The sequence below is a fragment of the Rhincodon typus genome, chromosome 19, assembly GCF_021869965.1.
Source record: "Rhincodon typus isolate 14 chromosome 19, sRhiTyp1.1, whole genome shotgun sequence".
Classification (NCBI taxonomy): Eukaryota; Metazoa; Chordata; class Chondrichthyes; order Orectolobiformes; family Rhincodontidae; genus Rhincodon; species Rhincodon typus.
In genome coordinates this window covers 4,102,482-4,115,221 of record NC_063350.1, presented here as the reverse complement: position 1 = coordinate 4,115,221, position 12,740 = coordinate 4,102,482, and the positions used below count along the sequence as shown (strand labels likewise).

The window sequence follows — 12,740 nt, the reverse complement described above, 5'->3', positions numbered from 1 at the left end:
GGTATTAAGCTTTTGTACCGACTCCTTGGATAACTCCACTCTCTATTTTCCTCCATCCATCCACCGCTACTCTCTATTACCTGTGAATGAATTAGCCTCACATCCACATCATCCATGATCACCAACCTGACTTGGGGGGTGGTAGTGGTGAGGTGGTAATGTCACTGGACAAGTAATCAAGAAATACAGGCTAGTGTTCTGGGGACACCAGTGCAAATTCCCACTGTGGCAGATGGTGAAAATATTTGCAATTAAAAGCTGGTCAAATGTTGTCAATTGTTGTTATAAAAAACATCAGCTGGCTCACTATTGACCTATAGGGAAAGAAATATGCCATCCTTACCCTGTCTGGCACACATATGACTCCAAACCCATAGAATGGTCTAGGGAGCCACACAGTTCAAGGGCAATTACAGATGCTAGCCAATGACACCGATGTCCCATGAAATGATTTTTAACACCTGGAATGTTAACTCAGTTTTTCTCTTGATGGGTGCTGCTATATATTTCCTGCATTTTTTGTTTGTATTTCTCATTTCTGGCGCCTGGGACAGGCTAGTTTTGTAGAAGAATCTCAGAGAGTGCAGGTGAGGCTGCAGACTCTTCTGACAGTGTATGGTTCCGCAAAACCGTATTGCAGCGTCAGCCTAGATTGTGTGCTCAGATCTCGAGAGCAGGGCTTGAACACAGATCCTGCTAACTAGGAGGCAAGGCATACACATCATGGCTGACACTTGTGAGAAGTTGCATACCTGTGCATGTTGAGCCTTTCGGACTTTCACTCATCCCGGATTAAGAAAATGACCTTTTCTTTTAAAACAATCAGAGAGAACCCAGAGTTGCAGAAACATGCCTGTTATTTTAGCATCTTCATGGGGCAAATGCTGGACTTTCCAGTAATACCCACATCCCAAGAATGAATTTCAAAAAAAACCATGAAAAATGAGTTGCAGATGATGTGTACAGTTTTAATTTTTATACTGATGAAGGAATGTGAACATCATTATCACTTTTTGACATTTAAGCAAAATACTGGCTGCAAGTTATGATGCAGCCCTGAACACAAATCTATCAAACAACTGACACAAATATTAAAAAAAATGCAAATTAAATATTAATCACTACTGTTAAACTTTGAAAAAGCTGATTGGTTCTTTTCCCTTCATACACCTGAGGTTTTAACCTGATGATAAAGCAGACAGACTGAAAGATCTACAACAGGAGAAACACTTAATTCTCAGAGAAAGTGGTTGAACAAAACAGCATCACTGCCTTTATGCAGGACTGTCTTATCTTCTGGACTGGGCCACCTGCCAGCACAGACGTAGAGTCACTGTGGCATGGAAGGAGCCAGTTGGTGCATCTATACTGACCCTCTGTAGAGCAATCCTATCAGTCCCATTCCCCTCCATTATGGTTGGCCGTAGAAAGTTTATTTCCCTCTACTGCCATATTTCCTTAGGCAGAGTTTTCCAGGTCATTACCACTCACCATGTAAAATGATGTCCTTTCTCACATTTCCCCAGGATCTCAAAACGAACACCCTTGTATACCAGGAAATGGAAAAGCTTGTCTTCAGCTACTTAATCTATCCTAATCTTGCACGACACTATTAAATCTCCCTCTTTGCTAGAACAACCCTAGCTTCTCCAATTAACTAAAATTGCTCATTCCTTTAACTATTTTACTACATTTCTAATGTACACTTTTGGGACCCTTAGAAGATCTGTCCATCCACCCTGGAGGGCTGTGGCTAGGAATGGTGTAATATAATTAGGCGTGGATTGTTGCATGGAAACTGTGCTGGTACAACATCACAGAACCTTCATCTGTTGGAATTCGCTCTGCTTACAGGTTAGGCCTGTCTCTCACTACTTCGAATAATCATAATGGAACCCACAGGCAGCTCAGAATGCGCCGGAAACTCAGCAGTTGTTCCAGATTCTAATTTAATCAGCACCTCCACCCCACTCAACTTTCCTCTCTCCTCCCTGGACATTGTTCCATGTCCCATAGAATTGGGACAAGATTCAATGTCCAAGTGATCATGTATCATCAAGAATTGGATTTCTCCTTGCTTTGCAAACCACTGTGTTCTTAAAGAACATTATTGGGTCAGAGTTGGGCACTGTAAAATTTGGTTGTGGATTGCCAGTTTTTACATTGCGTGGTTCCTCTATAAATCTGTTTTCAAAACTGCACATTCGCAGTATGGGACTCAGGGCCAGGTCTCTGGTGCACCTATGCAACATAGCAATGGCGTTGCTGCAGGCACTGGCTGACATGTCCCCTGGGGAGGCGATGGATGGCCTAATAGTATTATCGTTGGACTGTTAACCTGAAAACCTAGATAACATTCTGGGGACCCGGTTTCAAATCCTGGCATGGCAGACGGTGGAGTTTGAATTTAATAAATGTCTGGAATTAAGAGTCTGATGATGACCAGGAATCTATTGTCGATTGTTGGAAAAACCCATCTGGTTCACTAATCTTCTTTAGGGAAGGAAACTGCCATCCTTACCTGGTCTGGCCCATATGTGACTCCAGACCCACAGTAATGTGGTTGACTCTTAACTGCCTTCTGGGCAATTAGGGATAGGCAATAAATGCTGCCTAGCCAGCAACACCCTCATGCTGTAAATGAATAAAGAATAAACATTTGAGATCTAAGCTTCTGATAAAGGGTTAGCAACCTGATGGGTTAATATCATCATCCTTTTCCCAGTGATGCTGTCCAAGAAGCTGAGCCTTTCCAGCATCATTCGTATATTTCAGTTTTGCAGCATTTACTATTTGTTTTGGGTGAAAGTTGGCTCCTGAATACCTACTTGCAATTTCAAGTTTTACTCCTCATCAAGAACACATGTAAATACATCGCAGAATGCAGTTTCCAATTGTATTGTAATGGAGGACCAGATAAATAAGCAGAACATTGCTCAATTTGGAACACAGAATAAATGTTTAAATCAATGGGTTCTGAGTCAGGGTGTCACTGGTGCTGCCAACTCTCCAGAACTAGCCTGGTGTCTCCAGCAATTAAATATTAACCTCTGGGACAATGCTGTGAGCAAAGAAAAGAAGGAGAAAAATCAGCAGGGCATTAAAATATTGTTTCTTAAATTTTTTCTTGGAACTAGTTGGAAAAATAATAGAAATTGTGAGAGAAATGCTGGTTGAAAGACAGTCAAGAATTATCCAGTCAGTATTGAGAATATATTCACTTTGTGATTGGCCGTGGTTCTGTCATGATGGACATGTTGGGTGACCAATGGTGGGAGGGTGTGGGTCATGGGGGGAAGGTGTTGGCAGAGTTGGTCAGGGGTGGTGATGGGATTGTGGGTCAGGGCATGGGGGTGAGAGTGGTGTTTCGTGGAGGGGGTAGGCCATTGGAATGGGGATCGGGGAGGGTGTTAGAGTGGGGATTGGGGTGTGAATCGGGGGAGAAGGTGGGAGGGGGGGGTCGGGGGGGGGGGTGGGGGAGGGGGAATCGGGGAAGATAGGGGGGGGATCGGGGGGGGACGGGATGGGAATCGGTGGAAGGGTGGCAATGGGGATGAAGGGAGGGGCAGGTATGGGAATGGGGTAGAAGGGGTGGGGATTGGGAAAGGCGGTGGGGATCGGGGAAGGGTAGAGGTGGGGGATGATGGGGGAATGGGGAATTGGGAAACGTCACATTATGACGCCTCTAATACTGTGTCCAACCAGAGTGGGTCCTCTTCTCTGTTACAACAGTTTGGGAGCTGAAACAAATTTTCTGTTCCATAATTCTTTTGTTGCATTGAGCCGGGTCTCAATGACTGACTTTGGGACAAAGAAAAAGCAGCACAGGACAAACTGAGACCAGCAAGCTGATGGAATCGTCCAGGACAAGTGGCTGCATTTGGTAACCTGGGTTGATTTTCTGTGGCAGTTGCACTTTGTGAGTTGAACACCAGGTGGCTCTCTGAATGAAGAAGTATGTTGTAGCAATTGGACTCCAAAGTCCAATGAAACATTCTCACGCTGTGTTTCTCAAATGGTGAGAAATGAGATTGTCCAGGTAGGACCCTCAGGAATTGACATTCCTTCCAATGAAAAGGCAATCACAGACTTGTCAGCAATGACTCAACCATTATGTCTTTCTTTACAGTTTAGCAATAAAACTTATGCTCAGCAAAATCGTTGCAATTTTTAATTTCCTTAAATTTCATTCATGGTTAATAGTACTAAAACGTAAAAAGACCATTCCTTGGAAAAGTGGGATTTTGTTTTTATCATGGCTTTTTTGATAAGATGGTTGGTAGCACACAAGATGCAGGAGGTTGAGAACCACTGTTCTAGGGGGTGTGTCAATAAAAGTCATCAGCTTTCACCGGACCCACTGGTGTATTTGTTCAGACACAATCGGGGTTAAAAAGCAGGGAAGCTGTCAGCAACACTTTGTGCTGAGGCTGAGGTTTTGGAAAGGTAACCACAATCAATCACAACACAGTATATCTCTCAAGGCGAGGCATCTCAATTGTCATAGTCATTTACATCACAGATAGGGGCTATTCACCCTATTGCCAGCTCCCACACAGAGCAAAATGTGGTGACATTTTAAAGGGGGGGTAAATATCTTTGTTTTCTGTAATATCACAGTGCTATATTCGTTTCGTGTAAGTACAGCAGAGCCAAGTTTCTTTTATCCTTGGCCTCACTCAATCCACTACTTTTAAAAAAAAATCCTGAAATGATGAGAAGGGAGTGTATAGTAGAAGAAAGGCACGATGGTTAAATGGGGAACTAACTTTGGCAATTGGTCCCAAACGCTAGGCATATTATAAGTTATAAATGCATTAATAGTTATACAGATAACATAAAATACAACACTGACCTCAGGCAGAGTTGTCCAATCCTTTAGCCACGAGCTGCGTGCAACTAACTAGTGACCCTGATGCAGCTAATTGCATGTTTTAATTAGTAAGTACAAAATGTTAACTCTTGAACATGTGGTCTGGAATGATTTAAACAAAGACAACAGGAAAATGGAAAACCAATACAGGGGTGAACACATGTTTTGGAAGAGTTTCTGAGATTCTTCAAAGAATGAGTGGGAGAGCCTCTTTGTTTCCCCTCCCACTGCCAAACCCCCCGAAATTCAAACCAATATTAGAACTCAAAGATCAATCAGAAAACTAACAGCATCATGTCGGGTGACTTGGGGACTGTTATAAATCAGATGAGAAACCATTACATATGTGATCAGCTGAAAATGCCCATATCCAGCAGCTTGGACTAACACCCAATGAAAAAGACCTGGTGAAAATCTTTGCTTTTCTCAGAGAGGGCAACATGGGAGTCAAGATGTAGGAAACTGGAGGTGAGCACAGCCTGAGGAAATCATATTGGACTTGAAACATTAACTCTGTTTTTTTCTTCCCAGATATTATCAGACCTGCTGAGTTTCCCCAGCACTTTGTGTCTGTTGAACACAGCCTTAATGTTGAAATAAATGGCAGGGATTTTGTGTAGTACTATGCGAGATATTTTTGGAAAGCTTACTGAGAAGTGGGATAGTGTGCCGTGCTGCAGGAACAGCTATGCAGTGCCTTTGTTCAATTCCAAGGAATCAGTTCCCAGTGAATTTTATCCTTTGTAGTGGACAAGATGATGCATTGCAATGTTAGTTTCAGGATGCCAAAGTCAGGAGAGACTGGATGCTGGCTATATCACAAAACCTGGAAGACAGTAATTAGGCTACTGAAGATAAGATGCCATTCAACATTTCTTGGGCAACATGAGGATAAATATTATTACCTGAATAAAGTGCAGAGAACCTAGGGTGACAGCCTGAGAGTGGTGAACTGTGAAGATATCCTCAGAATTGTATAACAAAGAGAGACCTGGAATGGACCTGATCAATATGTTAAAGATGGAACATTACAGTTAATGACGTGTTTAAGGTGATAGGGAACAAGGGATTTCGGGGATGTGGTTGTAACCAACACAATAAAGGAAGTGAGGCTTGAGCTCTTGAAGTTTTACTTATTCCAAAGAGTACTGATACGTGGAGGAGATTTCCAGAGCAAACAGGAAGTATTTACAGTGTTTCAGGAAGGTGACAGACAGAAATAGTTTATGTGGATGGGTAAAAATGAATCATCGGGGGGATAATTAAGGGATTGTGTTCCCCAAAGGGGGACAAGGGGAAATGTTTCATAGGTGCACCACCGGCGTTTAGTCACTGGATGATCCTTGGAGGTATCAGAGTGAGGGTAAGTTGCCACATAGATATGGGATGAACCAAGGATGGAAGAAGCATATGTGAACCTAACGGCTTTGCCATGCTCCAATGTATAAACGTAAACATTAACCCACCACAGTTTGGTTCTCACTCTCCACGGCTTCATCAAGAACTCAGTACGGTTAAAATAAAACAATAAGACACATTTCACCTGTAAAAAGCGAACAATAGACAAGACAAACCTAATAAAACATACTCCCCTTCTGCCCTGTTATCCAGTTAGACTGTAATGACAACAGCACATGGCGCAAATGAAAATGAGATGGTGTTAACCGTTGGTTGACCAGCTCAGCTCCCCTTATTTTTGGCACATTTACACATCTAGAACTTATTTACTGTACTGTAGGTCAGGAATCTCTTTCTTCATGCAGTTTCTTCATCATGTGAAAGGATGCTCAGTTTTTTTGGCAGACACCAGTGTTCCACTTGTCTGAGCATGAATGTACTTTCTGCCAGTGTCCTTGCTGGTTCGCCAGTGATGGGAACAGGCGGAGAAACTGAACCTGTGTCCTGGACAGTGTCTCAGAACTGTCCAGCGGTGCTGGGGTCGCATTGCAAGAGGCGGACAATAGATGGGTCCTTTTTTGCTCCATTGATGAACTCTTCTAGAGAAAGTCTGCCTAAAATCCAAAAATGATAGAAAGTTCAGGATGAGAATTTAATGGCTTAATAAGCTTGACCATTTTTGATAGATTAGCCCCACATATGTATCTTTCCACAACACACATTGAGCTCTCAAAAACTTACTCAACACAACATATATTTATATTGTATGGTTCAAAATGTCCCTAGTGTTTTACAGGAGTTATAGAAAGCCAAAGTCATGTAGCAACTTGCTTAGGAAAGCCCTATCTCGAGACCAAGGTTTCAGTCTGCCACCAGAGCCTCTCAGTAATGGATGGCTTCACTTACGTTGCTAACACACTCCTTCAAGCTGTCTACATTGCCTCAGTACAGGGGGAATCTGACTGAGGTGCACAGAATTCTGAGGGGCATAGATAGATTAGATAGAAATAACTGTTTCCCCTTCCTATGGGGCTCAATAACCAAGAGGCATAGATTAAAGGTAAGGGGCAAGAAGATTAGAGGGGATTGAAGGAAGAATATTTTCATCCAATGCGTGGAGACTATTTGGAAAACACTGCCTAAATGCATAGTAGAAGCAGGAACCACTACTTCATTCAAAAAATATTTAGATGAATATTTGAAACATAGAATTTGAAACCGTAGAATGCAAGGCTACAGGCCAAATGATAGACAATGGGATTGGAGTAGATAGGTGCTTGATGAATAGAGCAGACTTGACAGGCCAAAAGAACTCTTTCCATGTTGTAAGACTGTATGACAAGACACCTGCAGGAATTTTCAATGCAAGAACAACCTCCTGCTCAGTCTGAAAGCTAAAAGGAGTAAGCCTGCCTAAAGTCAGTAGATCAACAGTCCTGACCATTCAGGTGAGACTTGCACTGGATACTAGTATCAAGCCAGAAAGCTCAAAAACTCTCTCCTGATGCCTTCAGAAGTTTCCAAAGAGAACAAAATACCCAACTTTGAGGTGCTCACCTGAGCCAGCGTACAAAACATCCACATCACTTTGAGACAACCATGACTGGGTTGGCCTGGCCATGTAGACCGAATGCCTGACACTTGCTTCCCAAAAGTGAATCTTTTAGGGAGAAGTCGGAGACTGGGGTACACTCCTGTGGCAGTCAAAAGGGGCTGTAAGGACACTTTGAAGACTTCAGTTTTAGTATCAGTTCCTATTTTTGGGAGAAGCTGGCCCAGGATCACTGCACAATATGCAACCAGATAAATACAGTGTAGCCTCCTTTGAAAGAAAACAGATATTCGAGGCAGAGAGGAAACACAAGGAGAGGACTTCCTGAGCCAGCATCACATCCAAAACTCAGTCATCTGCAATATCGCATCCTGTATAGAGTAAATTAGCTGCAGCAGTCACCCATTTGCCGACTGGAACCCTAACAAACACTCCAGAAAATAGACACTGTCACCTTTGTCTCCGAGGAGGAATAAAATTAAACAAATTTAAACTTGGAGACACGTACAAATGATAGATAATGATCCAATTTCACTTTGAAAGCCTCAATTGATCTTTCCTCCACCACACTCTCTGGCAGCACATTCCAGACTCGAACCACTCACGGAGAGGAAATGCCTTTCCTGATGTCCCCTTTACTTCTTATGCTAACTATTTTAAATCGGTTTTCTCTGGCTCTTCATCCTTTCAACACTAGGAACAGTTTCTCCCTATCGACTCTGTCCAGACCCAACATATTTTGAACATCTCAATCAAATCTCTTCCCAACCTTTTCTACTCCAAGAACAAGTGTACAGACCTCTCCTATCTTTCTACATAGTTGAGGTTCTTCATCTCTGGAACCATTCTTATGAATCTATTCTGCACTCTAATATCTTTCGATCCTTCCCACAATATGTCAGTTGAAGCTGAAACAGTGTTTTAAAAGGTCTAACGTAAATGCTCTTGTAATCTATTCCCTGATTGAAGAACGTAGATCTGGTATCCATTATTAATCGTGCTATCAATTGTTTTGCCAACTTCAATGACGTCCATACACATAAACCCAGGTTCCTCTACTCCTGCACCCACTTCAGAATTGCATCCTTTATTTTATTTTGTCTTTCTGTGTTCTTCCAATAAAAACAAACCACTTCACACTTCATCTGCTTCTTGACCAACCATTCCATCAACCTGTTCTACATTATCTTCCTCAGGGTTTAAAAAACCTTCACATTTTGTGTTACTTTCAGATTTTGAAATTGGACCCTGCATAACAAAGTATTGAGGTCATTTAATATAACAGGAACAGCAAGGCTCTCAACACCCTGCCCTGGCAATCTACACTACAATCCTGTCCCCTGTCTGAAACACAACTTTCACCTCTGCTCCGTTTCCTGTCAATGTTATGTCCATGTTGCTACTGTGTCTTTTATTCCAGGAGCTCTAAGGTTCCTCAAGTTTGTTGTGTCTCACTGTATCAAAGCCTTTTGGAAGTCCTTGTACATCACGCCAGCAGCATTACCCTCATCAACCCTCACCCTTAGCTCATCAAAAGGCAAATTAGTTAAAAATGACAAATCCATGCTCGTTTCACTAATTAATCTGCACTTGTCCAAGTCCTTTTCTATCTTTATTCTTTCATTGCAGTTGTATCATTAGTAAGGCCAGGATTTTTTTACCCATCCCTAACTGCCCTTGAACTGAATGGCTTGCTAGTCCATTTTAGAGGGAGTTAAGAATCAACTGCATTGCTGTGGGCCTGGATTGTCACACAGACTGGGTAAGGATGTCAGATTCACTTTCTTAAAGGGTATGAGTGAACCAGATAGGTTTTAGTGATAGTTGACGGTAGTTACTGAGAGTAGGTCTGTATTCCACATTTATTAACTGAATTCAAATAGCTTCTGCTGCCGTGGTGGGATTTGAATCCATATCTCCAGAACATTAGGCTGGACATCTGAAATACTAGTCCAATGACATTACCATTATGCCACCTGCATAACAGTTACTCCATCTCACAAAGGTAAAGAATAGCTCACTGACCATGCCATCACTTACCATCTGCATTGGTGTCCATCTGACGGAAGATTTTTTCTGTTCTTTTCTCCGGGGTAGCTTCATCCTCGGACAACTTCATTACTGATGAAACCATCTTGTAGATAGCCTGTTCGAGGAGAATAAAACCAGGTCTGTCAGTACTTAAGGCCCCCTCAGGTTGACTGCTCAAACCACTGCGAGAGTTGCGTAACTTTTATTTTGTAACTCCTAGAACTTGTTGCCTATGTGGGTGATGGAAGTGAAAGTAAATTATTTCAATAGGAATTTGGATGGGCACTTGGGTGAAAAAGACTTGCCGGGTGGCAGGAGTGGAGTGGGGAGAAGAAGAGCAATTGAACTGCCCAACCGAGAGCTAGCATGCAACTCAATGGGCTGAAAGGCAGCCTGGGCCATAACGTCTCTATAATCTTTTCTTAAAAACATAGCCTGAAATTGAATCAAAGACAGACAATTTTAGCGTCACAGGCTCCAGGCTCCAATGTGTGGTGTGCCAATCTTTTCCTCTACCCAGAGAGAGGGGTACGCTCAGCTGGTTAGTGGGCACCCAAATTTGTCCAGCCCGCATGACCAACCGCAGGGTCTTACTCAGCGTCATAAAAATTCTTAAACCAGCTCCGTGGGACAAGGTCCCTCACCACTGCAGCCAATACCTGAGGCAACAGGAGATAAGACAGTGTTTGGAGAGCATTATTTATAGTTAGCTGACACTTGCTTGGCTCTGACAACAGTAACACTGAAATAAATGTCACTTTTGAAAAACCAGTGTCAGTGCCAAGGTAAATCAATCTGAAATCAGATGGAACTATTGAGGTAAGAAAGTCTAGTGGGGAATGGGGGGGGGGGGAGTGATTTCAGTAACCCCACAGATTGCCCAGAAAATAAAAGTTCATTTACTTTTGACTCACGTGATGTGCAACAATTAGTGATTTAGGTTATTGATTTTTCTTAAATCATCCACAGAGAGCTATAACTCAGGAAGAGGCCATTTGGCCCATTGTGCTTGTGCTGGCTGTTTGGAAGAGCTATCCAGTTAGTCCTCATCTCCTATTCTTCCTGCGTGGTCCTACAATTTTTTATCCTTCAGGGATATGGGCCAAGAGCAGGCAGGTGAGACTAGCTTAGTTTAGGATTATGTTTGGCATGGACAGGTTGGACCAAAGGGTCTGTTTCTGTGCTGTATGGCTCTATGTATTTATTCAATTTCCTTTTAACAGTGATAGATAACAACAACTCTGTGTAATAATAATTTCCACTTGTCTCCTTTTTTTTTTGCCAATTATCTTAAATTAGTTTCTTCTGACCATCCAAGACTGCAAAAAGGTTTTGCATTGATATTGTGATTCCAGGCAGTGATCCCCACCCTGCCTGGCTTCAGCGTCATATTGATTTAGAAAAAAGGGAGGAATTTTAGTTTGAGCAATTGCAAATGGGAGGCAAGACAGGCCAAAACAAAATAAGGATGCAGCAAAGGGAGCAGAAGTTCCATCTAAAGAAATCTCCCTTTGTTTCGACAGAGAATCTCGTACCTGGACTATCTCCAGCATCTCAGATTTGCTGATGTAACCATTCCCATCAACATCGTACATGTTGAAAGCCCACTTCAGCTTCTGCTCCAGACCTCCCCTGGAAGTCACACTCAGTGCGATGATGAACTCGCGGAAATCTATCGTGCCGTCTCCGTTGGTGTCGAAAGTACGAAATACGTGCTCCGCAAACTTTGATGCATCGCCGTAAGGGAAAAAGTTACCGTAGAGTTTTTTGAACTCTTCTATTGTCAAGTATCCGCTGGGGCAGTCCTTCAAAAATCCCTTGTACCATTCCTGGATCTCGTTCTCCGTGAACTCTGTGTTTTCCCGTAAATCCTGCAGTACCTCGGGACGTAGCTTGCTGTTCTGCTTCCCCATCCTCACCACCCCACAGTGTAACTTCAGCTGGAAAAGAGAGAGGAGAAAGATTGTCCCGTCAATGATTCATAGACTGAACTCCTCCTGGGGTGGTCTTATTGACATTCTCGAGAGAAAGTCTCCATTCATGACCCTGGATTACACATTGTCACTGATGTGATGTAGGAAATGCAGCTGCCAAAATGTACACAGCAAGATCTCACAACCGTGACCACCAAATAGTCCCTTTTAGCAATATCTCGATCGAGAATCAAACATCATGAGTCCGTGAATGTCCATCAGAATTCTTTCCTGACAGCTTTCCCATACCTTATTCCTCTCAAAGTGCAGGATTCAGGAAAATCTTGCCTCCAGGAGAGGGTAAAAGCAAGGTGGACTAATTCAGTAACTCTTCACTTCCTCTTTCAAAGAGACTGTATTGATATAGAATTGGGAATCAATAATAGAGCAGATTCCATGGAGCCACTTGGCTTTTCAGTTAGCATAACAAGTTACAAATAACGTTTTCGGTTGTAGGCAGAGATGGGACAATGAAAATGGAATTGAAAATAGGATGGGAAAGTGATATTAGTGTCACTATGTTAATGGCCCATTGCTGAAGATGAAAATATACACTTGGTTAACCAAATCAATCTGCTTGCCCAGTTCAGTGTCAATTTCCTGCTGACCAGGAACTGTTTGACAAAAGGGCACTCAATAAACAGCAGGGGCATGTACTTTTCTGGTTAGAGTTTTTTTCCAACTTACACATCACAGATCTCCGACACACCAATTACTTATTCTCTACAGATATATAATGTATTGAAACACACCCAGTTCTCCCCTTAGTCAACGTAGAAGTGTTGCCTGCTGCCTAGTTCCATTTGACTTCAGGCCCTCTGTCAGACCGTATTGGATGAGAACAAGCACTGCTTCCCAATCCCTCTCACTCTGGCTCTGCAACCCAATCCCTCCCTTTTCGTGACTGCTTCCC

At 42.7% G+C, this 12,740-nt stretch overlaps 1 protein-coding gene across 1 annotated transcript in view; it reads right to left on the bottom strand.

Annotated features, from left to right (window-relative positions):
• Nucleotides 1–3,587: 3,587 nt before the first annotated feature.
• Nucleotides 3,588–12,740, bottom strand: part of LOC109935217 (neurocalcin-delta-like) — a 25,589-nt gene continuing 16,436 nt past the window's right edge. Inside the window, exons 2-4 of the mRNA XM_020533889.2 lie at nt 11,390–11,794; nt 9,864–9,969; nt 3,588–6,885 (exon numbers count right to left, since the gene is read on the bottom strand). Coding sequence (XP_020389478.2) covers nt 6,788–6,885; nt 9,864–9,969; nt 11,390–11,767 — 582 coding nt within the window. The 5' untranslated portion in view covers nt 11,768–11,794 and the 3' untranslated portion in view covers nt 3,588–6,787. The remainder of the gene's footprint in view (nt 6,886–9,863; nt 9,970–11,389; nt 11,795–12,740) is intronic.